This window comes from Denticeps clupeoides, chromosome 17 (genome assembly GCF_900700375.1).
Source record: "Denticeps clupeoides chromosome 17, fDenClu1.1, whole genome shotgun sequence".
Lineage (NCBI taxonomy): Eukaryota > Metazoa > Chordata > Actinopteri > Clupeiformes > Denticipitidae > Denticeps > Denticeps clupeoides.
This window is the reverse complement of record NC_041723.1, coordinates 7,690,051-7,707,903: the sequence shown is the minus strand read 5'-3', so window position 1 is coordinate 7,707,903 and position 17,853 is coordinate 7,690,051. Positions and strand designations below refer to the sequence as shown.

At 42.0% G+C, this 17,853-nt stretch overlaps 2 protein-coding genes across 2 annotated transcripts; one reads left to right on the top strand and one right to left on the bottom strand.

The window, feature by feature from the left end:
• The first annotated feature begins 6,045 nt into the window (after positions 1-6,045).
• On the top strand, positions 6,046-11,680 carry th (tyrosine hydroxylase). The gene is made up of 13 exons (XM_028957795.1): positions 6,046-6,348; positions 6,696-6,899; positions 7,252-7,426; positions 8,220-8,308; positions 8,415-8,482; positions 8,551-8,601; positions 9,330-9,475; positions 9,943-10,078; positions 10,191-10,260; positions 10,338-10,394; positions 10,499-10,594; positions 10,778-10,911; positions 11,178-11,680. The coding sequence occupies exons 1-13, from the start codon at positions 6,265-6,267 to the stop codon at positions 11,335-11,337; spliced, it is 1,470 nt and encodes a 489-aa protein (XP_028813628.1). The 5' UTR covers positions 6,046-6,264; the 3' UTR covers positions 11,338-11,680.
• Positions 11,681-14,556: 2,876 nt separating this feature from the next.
• Positions 14,557-16,735, bottom strand: urahb (urate (5-hydroxyiso-) hydrolase b). The gene is made up of 3 exons (XM_028958950.1): positions 16,599-16,735; positions 16,139-16,274; positions 14,557-14,646 (listed from the first exon to the last, which is right to left on the bottom strand). Exons 1-3 carry the CDS (start codon positions 16,733-16,735, stop codon positions 14,557-14,559), a joined length of 363 nt encoding a protein of 120 aa, XP_028814783.1.
• Between the last annotated feature and the right edge of the window lie 1,118 nt (positions 16,736-17,853).

The following is a 17,853-nucleotide window of genomic DNA, read 5'->3' as shown; positions in this document are numbered from 1 at the left end:
ACTAGGGAGAGGAAATTGCTCTCCATCTATTGCTACAGACTGCCAAAGTTGGAGGTTATAAATCAGTCAATCAATCAATAATTACAGAGAAATTAGTACATACATGCATAACATCTAGGCTAGACTACTGTAACTCTCTGTCATCTGTTTGCTTTCTTGTTTCACTGTATAAAATCTAACTTGTTCACTGCAGACAAAGTAGACAACCTGGACTGGTACATGTTTGTGATTTATGTTCTTTGTGAAATATGCAAATGTTGAGAATCACTTTTTGCATTCAGGACCAGATTCATTGTAATTGAATCCTTAGTATCAAGATATGATGTTGAAATTAGTGGTGGGCCGTTTTTCGGCGTTAACATGCTGCGTTAACGTGAGACTCTTATTGGGCGATAAAAAAAATATCGCCATTAATCTATTCACAAAGTTGGGTTGGGAGTGTCAGGATTGCCTGCAGCTGGGCTCCACACCTGACTCCAATCCTGACGCCCCATAAATGCCGGATGTTTCCGCCCCTTCTAGGTCTCCGGCATTTTCGTGAACTTCAGTTGGTAACAGTGTTTGTAATTTGAGTTCTGGCAATCGCCACACGCCTACGGGTTAGTTTTAGTTTTTCTTTATTGAAGTTAAATCTTTTTCGGCCACCGCGCCATTGTTTATTTGTATTTATTTATTGTCCGTTAATAAAAACCCCTTCCCAACATGTCAGACCTCTGCGCTTCCTTCCCCCGTACATCCGTAGTCGTGACAGGGAGCTGGGTCTATACTACGCAAGCTATTGTGCCGGAGTTAAATGGTTACACTAGATTTATAAGTTTATTTCTTCTTTCTTGTGTCTTTTATTTTCTTGTTTCCTAAAGACTTTTATTTTGTTTTTGAGACCCGATTCAGGTCTCTTGGACACATGGTGTGAGTTGTGAGAGGTGCGTGGGGTTTGTGTGCAAAAAGTTATTTCTTTCATTTTAATTTATGTACATATTAGGGATATTTTGCATGTGTGTTATTTTGTGAATATTTTTTTATGTTCTTTTAATACTGTATATTGTAGAGAGAGGTGCAGAAAGACGCAATGTTCTGACGCGACCTTGCTTTTTGTACAGGAATGCAGTATTGTAAATTGTAAATGCATTATGTTAATGTTCAGTTCTTTTGGACACATGGCGTGACTTGTGAGAGTAGAGAGAGTTGCAGAAAGACGCGATGTGTGATGCAATGTTCTGACACGACCTTGCTTTTTGTACAGAATACACTTTGCACAGAAAATCTCTTGGGTGTCAGCTCATCATTTGTGGTTCAAGAAACAAAATCAAAAAGTTACACAACGCAGAAGAAGAACCGCTACACTATGATGACTTTCACCTTGATATTTTAGCGCAGATGTATACCTAGCCGAGTTGCACTGTAGGGGGCGAGAACGAGTCTTCAAACTGTGAAATTACCACATCAAACGTGACGTGGTAACATGGATGCAGCTATTTAACTGAATAAACAGTTGGTAAACACAAGTACATCTTAGTGAACATCATTTATTTTCATCACCAATTATCATAGTAGAACAGCTTTCTCAAGCAGTTTGTGATGCATTTTGGAAACAGGAGATGAGCCCCTGGTCTAATGTGCCACCTGGCTTGAGAAACCCGTTCTCAAATACTTACTTTTAGTCATTATTTGGGTAGCACACATATTCTGAATGCCTTTGTCAGAATTCGAATGAGCCATTTTAATCTAGATTAATCTAGATTAATGTAGAGTAATGTAGATTAATCTAGAATCTAGATTAATCAAGATTAATCTAGATTAATGTAGAGTAATGTAGATTAATCTAGAATCTAGATTAATCAAGATTAATCTATATTAATTTTGCTTACTCTAGATTAATCTATATTAATTTTGCTTACTCTAGATTAATCTATATTAATTTTGCTTACTCTAGATTAATCTATATTAATTTTGCTTACTCTAGATTAATCTATATTAATTCCAAGATTACAGTGATATTAAGAAAATTAATCTATGCCCACCTCTAGTTAAAATATATCCCTAATAATCTCATGACTGAATTACTGTAACTCTAGCAGGTCTACCTTCTAGCAGGTCTACCTCTAAATGCCATCCGGCCTCTACAATTAATACAGAATGCAGCAGTAGTCTCCAGTACTGCTTGCCTGGTCCCTCCACTGCTTAAGGTATGAGGAAGACACTCGTCTAGACCATACTCTGTCTTGGACCTGAGGTGGTGGAATGAACTGTATGAGGGAGTGTAATAGGTACTTAAATGAAGTAGGCAAATGTACATAAAAAATAATAAATACAGATATTTATTCTTTTAATATATGCCTGGTCTGTATACATATGCCTACTCCATGTAAATCCTCCAGGTAGGGTGGTAGTAGTCTAGTGGGTAAGGCACTCGACTATGAACTAGAAGGCCCATGTTCAAATCCTACTTACTACCATTGTCCTCTAGGAGGACTGTCCCTGTAACTACTGATTGTAATTTGCTCTGGTTTGCTGAATGCCGTGAATAAAAAAGTATATAGCCCACGTAAATGTACTAAATCCAGGCAATCTTTGTTGTAATACTAGTCATATAGACAGCAGTGCATAGATTTACATTTTATTTACATTTAAAAAGATTTATCCAGAGAAAGGTACAGTCCAGTCCCCCTGGTGACACTCAGGGATAAGTGTCTTGCTCGGGGACATAATTGTAGTAAGTGGGGTTGGATCTGTGACTTTGTGGTCTTCCTAGTTCAAATGTGAATAATATTCGGTAATGAATAATATTCATTACCCTCTAGGCTACTAGCACCCCCATAGCATCCCCACACCTGCAACACCACACAGACCGCCAAATTTGGAGGTTTTCAAGTTTACAGGGTTGCTGGGACATTATAATCCTTGAGTGAGGGAGCAACAAACTAGTGGATACAAAATGCTGGGGCACATGCATTGTCCATCATACAACAAACAGCACCAGCTATGTAGGTTGTGCATTGGGTGTGCGCAGCTCGACTGAAGTATGTGTCCTCTTTAATAGACAAGAACAAAAATAATCCCAGATTCCTGTTTAATACTGTAGCCAAATTAACCTGGAATAAGACAGACAAGGATTCTATCACTCGATATCATCATAGTAGCGACGATTTTAGGATTTCTTTAATACTAATACTAACTTCTTTAATACTAAAATTGTTATGAGTACAGATTGTCATGCTGGTCTGACATGGCGAGGAAGGAGAACTGGAACGATGGCTGGACATGGCGAGGAAGGAAGACGCATATGCACAACATCACGAAACAGGTTTAATACATGGTGAACAAGACAGGGGAAACATCAAGTAACAGCGACCCGATGGCGAACAGACACGAACAGGGCAGCTTTATACAATCATACACAGGTGAAAGCAATAAAGTGAAGTGATTGTCACATGTGATGCACAGCAGCACAGCACACGGTGCACACAGTGAAATTTGTCCTCTGCATTTAACCCATCACCCTGAGTGAGCAGTGGGCAGCCATGACAGGCATCCGGGGAGCAGTGTGTGGGGACGGTGCTTTGCTCAGTGACACCTCAGTGGCACCTTGGCGGATCGGGATTCGAACCGGCAACCTTCTGATTACGGGGCCGCTTCCTTAACCGCTAGGCCACCACTGCATAATAGCACCGGACAAACATGAAACTCCAGTCCAAACTCCAGACCCGGAGTAGCCCCTGCCGGACATGATCCTGACAGCGATAAGACTACAAGCATAACAAACCGCACTGTTGCTATACGAAAAATAATCTTCCAATAGCAGACCACCTAGTAGAAAGCTTCAACCCTCTTAAAGAGCCTGAATAAATTAAACTAAAATCATCATCATTACTTACATAATAGTTTCCTTAAACGAGTAGCACTGATGTTATAACTCCTATCTTTAAAATGTATTAATTTGTTGCTTAGCACCGGCCACATGCTAAGTTTGCTCAAGGAACCAGTGATTAGACCCCTGATTAAAAAACCTGATCTTGATTGCAGTCAGCTTTTGAATTATTGACCTGTTGTTGGGATTAAATGAATAGTCCTCATACGGTTCAGGTCATATTTGGATTGTCTGAAGGACTTTAGAGAGTGGATGCTCACTAACTTACTTCTGTTAAACCCCGACAAGACAGAAGCTCTTGTACTTGATCCTCAACAGCTGGACGTGAGCTGTCTGACTAGATCATAACTCTGGATAAGTGTCCTCATTGGTGTCCTCATTGATGCATGTCTCTCATTCAATTCGCCAGAAAATTCGACCACATCACCCCAGTCTTACAATCACTGCACTGGCTACCCATCAAATTTAGGATTGACTACAATATCCTACTTTTGATCTATAAAGCTCTAATTGGTCCTGCCCCACAGTACCTGAGTGAATCTTAGTTATTTACAAAGCGTCACGCCCCGTTCGAAGGGTGCGGGGTCACTACTGGTACCCAAAGTACAGAAGGTCAGATCCTTCTCATATAGAGCTCTGCAGTTGTGGAACGGCTTCCCGGTCAGTGTTCGGGACTAAATCTAAACTGAAAACACATCTGTTTTCTCTGTCCTTCTGTTAAAGTCCCAGAAACAGTGTCAATTATTAAGTCCACTTTATTGCACAGTCACCCTGTTAAGCACAGACAGTGTTAAATTCGGTGTTAGTTAGGCTGTCCTAGTTAGGGTACCGGGCCACTATTGCAGAAATATACCACTATAACCACATATTTCTGTACAGTTGTACAATGCCACCGTCTGTTTGTTTTCTCCAAGGCACTGAATCAAGCGTGCAGACCATCTGCAGAGTCCAGTGAAGAGACCACCAGATTAATCCTAGTCCCTAACAATGAACTGCTAATAAGACGACATAGCATGACACGAACCAGAGGGTCACCACAGCCACCACCACCGTAACAGCTATAGCTTCAGGGATCTTAAAATGGACCAGTAGCATTATAATGGACACGTAATGTACACCATGACACTGGACTACACTTTGGACTTCTCCACCACTGTCGCTCAAAGCCCATTGAGACATACTGTATGTGATTATGGGATATATAAGAAATAAATGTGGTTGATGTTGCGTGTAAGGGTAAACAGATGGAACAATTTCACCATGATATCATGATATCAATTTATATACAGTAGTTTGACTATATGTACCCAGGAAGTCAATATTTTGGAACAGAAGTAATATGGGTTGCGATAAAGAAAAGATAAAGATGGTGGGGCCTGGCGGTTAAGGAAGCGAAAATCAGAAGGTTGCCGGTTCGATTCCTGAGCCACCAAGGTGCCACTGAGCAAGTCACCGTCCCCACACACGGCTCCCCAAGAGTGATGGGTTAAATGCAGAGGACACATTTCGTTGTGTCGCCGTGTGCTGTGGAGTTGCATGGAATTATTTTTACGGCTTGCAAACTTTCCAGCGCGGCGGAAAATCGGCCTTAATGTCAGCGTGCCTTATCTCTGTCCTCCTTAATAAACGCAGCCCTTTAGTCCGGGCGCCCGCGGCTGCGTCGGTGCTCTTTACGGTCCCCCCGTCTCTCCTCGGGAGCCGCGACCTGCGCGCAGGGGCCGACGGGTAATCCTGCACTCCCCCTGCCGCCTCGGGACTGCGGGCATCAACGTTTTAATCGCGTTAAGCATCAGACAGGATTGGGCTGGGGGGGCCAAAAACTACACTTGGTCCCCTTGGGGAGACAAAGAACAAACGTTTGTGGCAATAAAAGTGTGGAGGGGGACGGGGGCCGATAACGCGACTCAAGTTTCCATGGCTGACTTTTTTTTCTTTTTTTTTTTTATTGGTTGACATTTTATACTCCGATCTTTCATATGATGTCGAGAAACATTGATATCCAATTCGTCGCAAATTGCGCTTGAAAGGCGGGGATAATTCGTTTAGGTAAAATAACCTTTTACTCCCTCTTAGTATACAGACTGGTGTCTGGTTGACACGTCTGAATTGTGATAGTATTCAAAAGCACGAATACACAGCAAGACAGCATTTTATAGCGTTAAAACTTTTGTTCAAAACGTCTGATGTTAATAAGTAACTGGAATGAACGCGCACCGGCTCTGTGGTCCGAGGCGGCGCGCGTTCGGTAATTGAAACGAGGGTCCCCGGATTTGACGTCAGTATAGAGAAATGACCTCTATATAAAAAGAGGAGATGCAGGTGCCGAGAGAGACATAAAAAAAGAGCCACTGTGCTCCCATTTCCATCCGAGGAACGGGAAACCGACCGACTGGAAAATGCCCAACTCCAGCAGCTCCACATCATCTACGAAGAGCGTCCGCAGGGCGGCTTCTGAACTCGAGCGCTCCGATTCCATCACGGTAAGAAAATCACTTTTTAATAATCTATTTTCGTAGATTGTTGCAATGCTGCGAAGAAGTCAGTGGATTCACTTTTGCGCAATTGCGCATGGAATGCGCCATAATTGAATGCTTTACGCACGAAACATACTTACCAAAGACTAATCATCAGTGCATAAAAACTATATATATATGGCCATGACAGCGGCAACCGAACACTGAAGTGCAGCTATGCGCAGGTGTAGGTTAACCTGGGTCGACGTTTTCGTGCGCTTTTTGGAGACGTCCCTGTCCCTGCTTCGTTATAACGTGCCGGGAAACGTCACCGCGACTGCATGTCACCTGCACGTCACGTTGCGCGCTGTCAGTCTCCCAGGTTCGTGGGCAGGCGGCAGAGTTTGATCGAGGACGCGAGGAAGGAGCGGGAGGCGGCGGCCGCGGCGGCCGAGGCGGCGGAGGCGAGCGAACAGATAGTGTTTGAGGAGGACGACGGCCGGGCTCTGCTCAGCCTCTTCTTCAGACTGAGGAGTTCCAAGAGTCCGGCGCTTTCGCGCGCTTTCAAGGTGTTTGAGGTGCGTCCGAGTACTTTTTTAAAATGAGACTGCTATAAAACATGAAAAAAATACTATATACAGTATGAAATATAATATCTGAATCAGGGCATGTACAACGAATATGTATTATATTTTATAATTCATGTCGAATTATAACGTTTTATGATGTACATGAGCAGAATTAATTTTCTGAGGCAAAGGGCTCAATTCCTTCTCTTTTTCTCTGTAGTAAGTAGCAAAAGGATGAACAATGAATAATTAACATTTATTATATGTATGCATTATGTCATGTGTGCAGTGGCACCAGTAGAAAAATGATTCTTTTAATTGTATCTGTGATCGTTGTGACTGACTTCACTGCAAATTTTAGACTTTTGAAGCGAAGCTCCATCACCTGGAGAGTCGACCGAGCAGAAATCCAAAAGATGGTCTGGAGGGTCTGGAGTACTTTGTTCAGTGCGAGTTGCATCTTTCTGATGTCAGTACCCTGGTCAGCTCCATCAAGAGGATCGCAGAGGAGGTCCGAACTACTAAGGAGGTTAAATGTATGTGCCTTTTAAAACATCAAATCTTTTACTCTGTTCTCAAAATCTGTGAACAAGCATTTATTGTCTCTACGGTTTCTGCATTATTATTAATTTTCCTTCTATAAACATCACATTTTCTTGAGGTTCTTGTTGCATTATTATTTGTTTCCTCACATGCAAAACAGAGTTCATTAAAATTACATCCAACTTACACCAAAATTACTGAGCATCAAGGCAAGAACCTTAGCATTCCCAATTATGAAAGTTTTTTTTTTGTTGCCATGGGGGAGCCTTAAATTAACTTATTAATAGTCAGGTTGCTCTCCCTCTGAGCGAGAGGGAGGGGGGCCTAACTGTCAGATGAGTCTGTGTGGGGCGGGGCTGAGGTTGCTGTCTCTTTGAGTGTGCTGCAGTGGAGGAGGGGGGCGAACTGTCAGAGAAAAGTAAAGTGAAGTGATTGTCACTTGTGATACACAGCAGAACAGCACACGTGCACACAGTGAAATTTGTCCTCCATCACCCTGAGTGAACAGTGGGCAGCCATGACAGGCGCCCGGGGAGCAGCGTCTGGGGACGGTGCTTTGCTCAGTGGCACCTTGGCGGATCGAGTTTTGAACTGGCAACCTTCTGATTACGGGGCCGCTTCCTTAACCGCTAGGCCACCACTGCCCCTATCAGAGTGACACATGGCTGCTGAGTTTCAATGAATACTGCATTCGATAAAAACATTGTGCGTGCATCCGCTGTGTCATGACATCTTAGGTGTGAGGGCCCAGCACTTTGCATTTTTTAATTGTTTCCTCATTTTCAGTTCATTGGTTCCCAAGAAAAATTGCAGAGTTGGACAAGTGCCATCACCTTGTCACCAAATTTGATCCCGACCTGGACCAGGATCATCCGGTCAGTATGTTCATGCTTAAATGTATTTTTCTTATTACTCTTAGTAATTATAAATATTCACATTAATATTCATTAATATTAAATACATTTGCTGTATTTTCCTCAGGGATTTACAGACCCTGTCTACAGGCAACGAAGGAAAATGATTGGGGACATTGCGTTCAGATTCAAACAGTAAGAAAGCATCACATGTATGGATGTCTGTTTCAGCATGTCTCTAATGCCAGTTCCTTTAATCTCAGTGGAGAACCAATCCCCAGAGTGGAGTACACGGAAGAGGAAATTGGGACATGGTGAGTTCTGGCGACTTTTACTTGCTATACTGGGCAACATCGATTTTGACAAAGGAATGAGAATAATTTTCTGAATGAAAGTAGTGACATTTTTTGAAACCAAGAAGTAATTTTTTTGAAGACAGAAACAAAAATAATTTTGGCATGCATGCGTCAGAAATTTTACAGGAATAAGAATCAACTTCTCCAATCAAGTTGAAGCCTTTTGGTTTAATGGCAGTTTTCTAACTTTTATCTTCACATGATTTCGTTCATTTCAGATGAAAATGATGCTGCGTTTGTGAGAAATGCTACAATCTTCTCTGCGAATAGTGGTTTTGGAGAAACTTCCAGCATGCTGCGTTCAGACAGAGCCGCTCCTCAAACAAAGTCACTCCATCGTATCATTAAATAATCTTGTTTTTGGCCCAAACCCTTGGGGCTCGCTCTCCAATAACCAGATTACTGACCAATGAACTGTTTGCTTTTTGGCTGATTTGTGACTGGGCTCCATAGCAACATGCCACTTTAATTCAATCGCATCCTGGACATGCTGCCGAGCTCTTCTGAGAATTAGTTAACTCCAAAGAATAAAAAAAAAAAAAAAAAAAAAACGAAACATGGCATCAGTTAAAATGCTGACGAGGGTGGCAGCGTAGGACGTGCTCCGTCTGTTTGTAACAGAATTATTCCGTCGGATGGATTATTTCAGAAGCGTCTGTCATAGTGCGTGTGTGTGTGTGTTGCAGGAGGGAGGTGTACAGCACGCTGAGGGACCTGTACAACACGCACGCCTGCAGCGAGCACCTGGAGGCTTTCCGGCTGCTGGAAAGACACTGCGGCTACAGCCCCGACAACATCCCTCAGCTGGAGGACGTGTCCCGCTTCCTCAAAGGTGCCTATACTGGGTTGAACTGTACTTTCAGACATACATGTACTACATTTACATTTTACAGCATTTATCAGACACCCTTATCCAGAGCGACTTACAATCAGTAGTGACAGGGACAGTCCCCCCCCTGGAGCAACTCAGGATTAAGTGTCTTGCTCAGGGACACAATGGTAGTAAGTGGGATTCGAACCTTGGTCGTCTGGTTCATAGGTGAGTGCGTTACCCACTAGGCTACTACCAGCCTACACCTACATATGCTCAAAATGTGGTATATAGGTATTGAACTCCTTAAAATGCCTAGACAGTTGCAGTATCTGAGTTCTCGCAAGGTAAAGCCTGGTCACGTTCAATCGTTTTACAAAATCCAATCCATCTGCCCATTATTTATCACTTCGTGAGTCTAAAAGGTAATACACACCGGCGACTCTCTTTCTCACTCTCTCTTTCGTTCTCTGTACGCCTGTCTATAGAGCAGACTGGATTCCAGCTAAGGCCGGTTGCTGGTCTCCTGTCAGCGAGAGACTTCCTGGCCAGCTTGGCTTTCCGTGTGTTCCAGTGCACCCAGTACATTCGCCATGCGTCTTCCCCCATGCACTCCCCAGAACCGTGAGTTACTTAACAGATGACTGTCACGCAAAGATAGAAAGGACTTCAGTACAACTCATTTTGAAAGTGTAGTGACAAGAGCGCACACCTGTCATTTCTTTACCTGTCCCAGTGACTGTGTTCATGAACTCCTGGGTCACGTTCCCATGCTGGCAGATCGCACGTTTGCTCAATTCTCCCAGGTAAATGGATGATTAACAAAAATATAATGTGGTAATGTTCAGTTTGAAAATTATTAAAAAATACTTAATTTTTTTAGGCTATTGGCCTCGCATCTCTTGGAGCGTCTGAGGAGGACATTGAGAAACTCTCAACCGTATGTATATATATATATATATTTATTTATCAAAATATTTTCTTTGTTCACATTTTGACAATAGAAATAATGATGGAAACTGGATTATGCCATGTGCCCTGCAGATGTACTGGTTTACTGTGGAGTTTGGCCTGTGCAAACAAGGGGGCGCAGTGAAGGCCTATGGGGCCGGCCTGCTGTCTTCATACGGGGAGCTGGTGGTGAGTGTTGCACCAGTGCACGATGGCTGCCAGGTGACTTCAGCTGTTCCATACCGTCTCGGCCAGTTCAATTGTGTTCACAATGCAATGGCACAAAAAATATCACAAAGGAACAGAAATATGAAACATGGAATGACATGGAAATGACTCTGTTCTTGATTCCCATGATTCCCTGTTCTTCAGCACTCATTATCTGACGAGCCAGAGAGGAGGGAGTTCGACCCTGAGATTGCTGCAGTGCAACCGTACCAAGACCAGAACTACCAGTCAGTCTATTTTGTGTCTGAGAGTTTCGCAGATGCTAAAGAGAAGCTCAGGTAAAAGTGTCCTGCTCAGATATATATGATTCATCAGTATCTTTTATACATGCCACACACGTAAAAGCTTTGTTTTATTGTGTTGTCCATTTTCAGTGTTCACATTTAGTACATTTACAATACCCATCACAAATAAATAGTAGACTGTAGAAGGAAATGCCAAAATCGTCTAAATATGCTCTTATATTTGAAACCATTGCAAATTGAATATACAGACATGTTCATATGAGGTATACAACATTTTATAAAAGCTTCTGTTTTATCAGGACATATGTGTCAGGCATCAAGAGACCCTTTTCGGTGCGATTTGACCCCTACACATGCAGCATAGAGGTTCTGGACAACCCCTTGAAGATTCAAGGTGGCCTGGAGTCTGTGAAGGATGACCTGAAGATCCTCACTGATGCTCTTAATGTGCTGGCCTGATGTTTTAACATGTTTGAATGTTTGAGTTTGAACAGCAGCTGGGCTTTACTAAAAAAATGTGTGACATTATTGCTATCCTGTGCTTCTTTGTAGACATTACATGCTGCTATAAGTCGTTGTTTTTTGAAAATGCTGTAGAAAAATGCACACCTCACATGGGAACGAAATCCAAAGAGCATTTAATGGATCACCTTGTGACTACTGAGTCAACTATGTTTCATGTAATCAAGCTGCTGCTTAAACCAAAACGTGAAGTGATTGTCATTGTGAAACACTGCAGCACAGCACAGGGTGACACAACAAAATGTGTCCCCTGCTTTTAACCATCACCCTTGGTGAGCAGTGGGCAGTGCTTTGCTCAGTGGCACCTCAGTGGTACCTTGGGCATTTGGGATTTGAGCTGGCAACCTTGTGATTACAGATCTGTTTCCTTACCCGCTGGGCCACCACTGTGTATGATGGAAACCAAATTAAATATATTTGTTAAGAAATTAAATATGCTATTGTTATATGTAAATTATGCTACTATAATAAATTGACATTTTATGTGCAAATTGTGATGAAAACTGCAAGATAACATTTTGGTGCTCTGCACATTATGAGCATACTGGCAGAATAATATACATGTATATACAGTAAAGAAAATTTACAAAGCTCCTTTAAATGTATAATTACATTGTAAAAAATGTGCCTGGTTTTTAACTGGAAAGATTATTCCATAAATAATAAAAGCCATGTTGTCTATGCCAAAATGTGTGTGTGTGTGTGTGTGTAACAGAGAGGCAGAAGGCAAAAGATGGTATTTGTCCATGTGGGATGTACAATACAGGCCAAACATTTGAACACACCTTCTCATTCAATGTGTTTTCTTTATTTTCGTGACCATTTACGTTGGTAGATTCTCACTGAAGGCATCAAAACTATGAATGAACACATGTGGAGTTAAGTACTTAACAAAAAGTGGAGACCTGGCCTCCACAGTCAGCGGACCTGAACCCAGTCAAGATGGTTTGGGGTGAGCTGGACCAACAAGTGCTAAACACCTCTGGGAACTCCTTCAAGACTGTTGGAAAACCATTTCAGGTGACGACCTCTTGAAGCTCATCGAGAGAATGCCAAGAGTGTACAAGGCAGTAATCAGAGCAAAGGGTGGATATTTTGAAGAAACGAGAATATAAAACATGTTTTCAGTTATTTCATCTTTTTTTTATCTACCAATATAAATGGCCATGAAAAAGAAAACACATTGAATGAGAAGGTGTGTCCAAACTTTTGGCCTGTACTGTATATCAGTTAAACACGGGATTTATTCCTCCAGCATCCAGCAAAGTTTGCTCCGTTCATCTTTGTTACGTGCACTGTCATGGGCACGTATTGGTTGCTTTGTTTCGGCTTGTTCTCCCCAGGCTCGTCCCCCAGGCTGATTACAACTGGCAACTTTCATCACTATTTTTGTACACTTTGGCTCCTCTTGATTACTCACAACACTCATATCTTCACCACCCCTTTTCCACCCTGACCCTTGACCAGAGGGTGGTTTGAAATATGTTCTAGAACATAAGACATGTAAGTAAACACAACAAAAAGTGCCAATAAGAGCCTTTTACTCTTATTGAGCATTTATTAACCATAAAATACCAGCTTGAATTGACTTTAGTCAACACAGGACCCTGGCCTGCTTATGTTATGGGACGGTGCTTTGCTCACCTCGGAGGATCAGGATTCGAACCAGCAACATTCTGGTTATGGGCCGCTTCCTTAACCGCTAGGCCACCACTGACCAACCCCTTTTTATTTTTTTTAAATACCATTAATCCACAAACATACTCTTCTTATTTTAGTAGATCACAATGCTTGCCATCTAATGTCACTTGTAGAAAATATTTACCTTCTGATTTGGACATGATCATGCATCGTTTGTTTGGTTTGTAGGGCAATGCTGACCTCTGCTGGAAACAACAACCAATATATGACTAGCATCACCCAGGGATGACAATTGTTGTGGTGTTGTAGTGGCCTAGTGGTTAAGAAGGTTGCCGGTTCGAATCTCGGTCCGCCATGGTGCCACTGAGGTACCACAAAGCACCGTCCCCACACATTGCTCCCTGGGCACCTGTCATGGCTGCCCACTGCTCACTAAGGTTGATGGTTAAAAGCAGAGGACACATTTTATTGTGTCACCCTGTGCTGTGCTGCAGTGTTTCACAATCACTTCACTTTTCATATAACTTTCTCACAGTTGGATCATAACTGCATTATGCTTTATTATATTGCCTTAATTTGAAGAATACATTTATTATTCCAATGGCAGCGTGTTTTTATCTCTTCACTATCAACATTTCCAATTTCTACGGTTTTAATCCCAGAACGCAGTGGATATTGATGCAGACTGTGGCAGCGAGGATTCCCGTGAGGAAATCTACCAGCAGATGGCGCTAACGCTCCGACAGTCACACCCATTCAACAATGCATCAGCACTGTGCTGGAATTGACTAAATTCACTGCTCCTGAGGTTGCATGTCTACACTGGGGTATACTGCTATTAAACCCATTATTATTATTATTACATAGTATCAGTCATTACCCAGTTTTTGTAATAGAATGTACTGTGCTCATATTTATTGACTCAAATTTTCTAGAGTTCTTTCTTATTTTCTTTTCTAGAAAGCGTGCAGTTTTGTATTGATACCTATTGCTACATTTGTAACAAATTATAATATGATGAAGATGGCAGTGTCTATAGCTTGTTATGGTATATTAAAGTATGGATGGAGTAAAACAATTAAAAACCAGGCCACCATCCTCAGTGCATCTTCTCTTCTGCAGCCACATTTGTGTCTTTGGATAACTGTTATAAATGTCATAATTCTGTTCCTGCATGCATTGCACTTTGCACATTGCACTTCATATGGAAATTGCTTGGCCTATCTATTTTCTCTAAATAATATGTCCATTGTCTGCATTTGATCTGTGAATTTCTTGTTGTTGTTAAAGGACTTGGCCAATAAATCTTGTTACAATAAATTAAAAATGGTTAATTAAAAAATTATTTATTAAATTACCAGGTACATTTAATTACATCACTAATCTCCCACACAGTCCCAGCACAGAATTGTACAAACATTGAAATATGAACTACAAGAAAAGAGGTGCAGTATTAATTAAAACGTTTGTATTGATTTGACTCTGATTTAAACACTGGTGCAGCGGGATGGGTGTCTAGCTGGCACTGTGGGTGCTGTAGGAGAAGCGGCTGAACAGCAGAGGCAGGTGGAGCTTCTGGTCAGGGTTCACAACAGTGAAAACCACCTAACGGGAGCAAGAAGAAGAAGAAGATTTAACCAGATAAATGTTGGGGCCAAGAAATTTTCTAGGTCACATGCAAAAGCTTAAATCTTATTTTAGACTAAGTCAAATTATAGGAACATAGAAGTGATGTAACTGTACCAGGAACTTCATAATTATTAAAAATAATTCTGTAATAACAGGTCCATGATAGAATTTTAAACACAGAATCATGGTTATGGTTACAGCAAATGGATTTCAACAGATTTTTTAAAAAGGTTATTACTGTTGGTTTCCCACAAGAAAAGATGGTAGAAAGTACCATGTAGAATAGAATATAATGTATTCTATTATGTAACCGGTATAGTAATATTATATTATGAAATATTACGTTATGTCATGCTCAGCCGATTCCTTCCAGTGGCTAATCTAATTCATTTTAGACCTAACTATTCCTAATTTAATGCATTGTACATGCCGAGCACACAATAGTTCTCTATGTTGAAGACTGCATAGCCATCTTCAGTAAGAGTCCAAACTGTCGGGGGTACAGTAGAAAAGGAACTGAAAACTGTGCATTAATTAAATCCAATAAAAATGACCCATCTGGCATTGCGCTGTAAAATGGGAGATTCCGGGTCCATGACTTTTCATGTGTTAATGAAGACCCCCTACTTTGTCTCTGGAATGTGGCCTCCCCCTCACAAACAGGAGCTAGCACCCACAGGACAAAAGCAAAAGGGCAGCAAATGGCCCGAGGTGCGAAAACAGGAGAGTGTTGTGGGGGGTGGATAATAACCCCTGTATTCTTATTTCGGGGGGGGTTGGTTTGGGGGCTTAGGGGGGGGGTCTCTCTGGACAAAGCTAAACATAAAAGGACAATCTGATTGGTCTGTAGCAACCTTTTTGGTAGTCAAATGTCCAGTATAAAGGTGGTGTTCAGACCTCCTTCAGGGGGGGGCTAGTTTTTCTACCCTAGCTTCTGGATTCTTCTTTCCTACTCCCCCCCCTGCTTCTCCAGGTCCAGGGTTTGCTCTCTGGACTTTGCCACTTTTTTCTAATTTCGGCTCTTCTGCGACATTGGTATCAATTTACATGCAATATTTCCATGTAACTGCAATAGTAATAAACGTTCTACTGGGCCATACATCTGTATGTCCACGTAACATCAGATGAGTTCGAATACATTGCTAATAATTAATGGAGTCAGATCAGCAAGGTCAACGTAATCTCTGAAATCTAACTTTTGAGTTGACTGGCAGGTTTTTTTTACACCGCTTTGCTGGAGGGTTTAAAAGGGAGTTTTCACATGTTCGTAGTTACTGTAGGTATCCAATGATCGCAGGGTCTGCCAAAAAGTTCTGTACCATCCAACCTGCCGCAAATGGCATGAGACTATTAATCATTTACTGAACTTGAAACCGGGAGGAATATTTAAGCTTCTGTGTGTGTGTATGTGTGACTCCGATTTAAAATTCCATTTCCTTTTACCAGGTGGTGTTCTGTGACCCCTCACCTCAACATAAGGATGGAGGCAGCACTGACCCAGGCTCTCCCAGTACTGGCCAGTCTCAAAGCGAATCTTGTACATCCCAGGGGTGAAGGCCTCTTTGGTGACGAGTCCTGGACATCGACCATCTACATCTGTCGTTCTAGAAGCATCCGGGCATGATGGAAAGTATCACATCTCAATTATTTGAGCAGTCGCGGCGCCCATAACAGTGGTAATATCGGCCCACAGTCGAGTGCTCAGCCACCGACGTTAGCACGAGCGATGATAATGACTCTGATAATATTCGAAATAATTACAGAAATAATAAAACTGTCGAGAAGCGGCTGAAGTGGTTAGTGTTGCAGTCACGTCCCTCGTCTCACATTACACTAATCAGGGCCCGTCTCTTCAAGTGGCTCTGCTGTTAACGCTGACAGAGCTAATAGTCCTGATCCTGTAGCGGCAACAGCGGAAAGCAGCTTACCCCACACTGACGAGGCTCCAGAGGATCATCTGGGGATCCAGGCGATGGAGGCTGACGGCCATGCGGGCGGCTGGGACCCCGTCACCTGTGTTGAGGACGTGGGTGGTGAGTGGACTGCAGTCCTCAGCTGTCTGCATGGCTCTGGACAAGGCAAAACAACAAAAAGGTGCTATTCCACACCCGTACAGATATGTCAATCAAACGAACAGAATAAGGCCCGATTTCAGGAGCCATTTAAAGCAAACGGTTATCTGTATTACCGAATGAAGACACGTAGCAGTGAATGTTGCTTACGAAGGACCCTTTTCAGCACTTTCTTTTTCTTCTGGGTCTGGTTGGTAAAGGTGAAGTGGCTTTTGTAGTGAAGGCCAGTCAGGGACAGACCTTACCCTTTCATCGGGAGTGATTGTGTCTTGTGTTAATCAATGAGCCGTCGAGTGTCAGGGTCTAGCTGTTTGAAGAGGAGCATGCTCCGCCCACTTATCTGTAACAGCCCCTCACCAAGTTGTGCCTTCGGTAATAACTCTGCTTTGTCCCCCTACCACGACATCCATGAACACAGGAGCGTGAAATTAACTACATTTCAATACATGAAAACTTTCAGCCTTCTTTTGTGGTATAATGTACATTCTTACATTATAGCAAAAAAAAGAATCACTTTTTTAATCAGTTAGTCATTTGCGTAATAAGACTTTAGTAGCTTTCACCCACAGGAGACTAAGGGGTGAGATGGTTCTGATATGATGCGGTCTGCCAAACCGGTTCTCATTTAGGAATGTGTGGCCATGGTTGGAAATTAGTTTACTTTAGTTTGGACTTGGGGAAAAAATTCTCCTCAGCATGTGGTTAGACGATGGGGGAAGTGCAAGCTTGAATTGTTAAGAATGGAGTTCACTCCGTTCAATTTGAACTGGATAAGATTTGACCTTCTTTAAGCTATGAGATCAATAAGCAAGGTTGATAACCTTGCATGGCCTAACTTTTTCTTGTTTAACTAAAAACGTGTTGAATTATAGTGTTGATAAGCAATTATTTACCGTTTTTTAGTCAAGATGTGTTTTGTCCCAGTTCTGTGTGTGTGTGTGTGTGTGTGTGTGTGTGTTAATAATAACCTGCATGCCTCCTCTCATTGGATACTTTATTATGTTCTTTGTTAACTAATTTTTACAATTGTTGCTTATGAAGTCCTTCGGTATGCTATATATTTTCTGTGTGTGTGTAATTTCAATTCACTTGATCAAAATATATTTTGCTC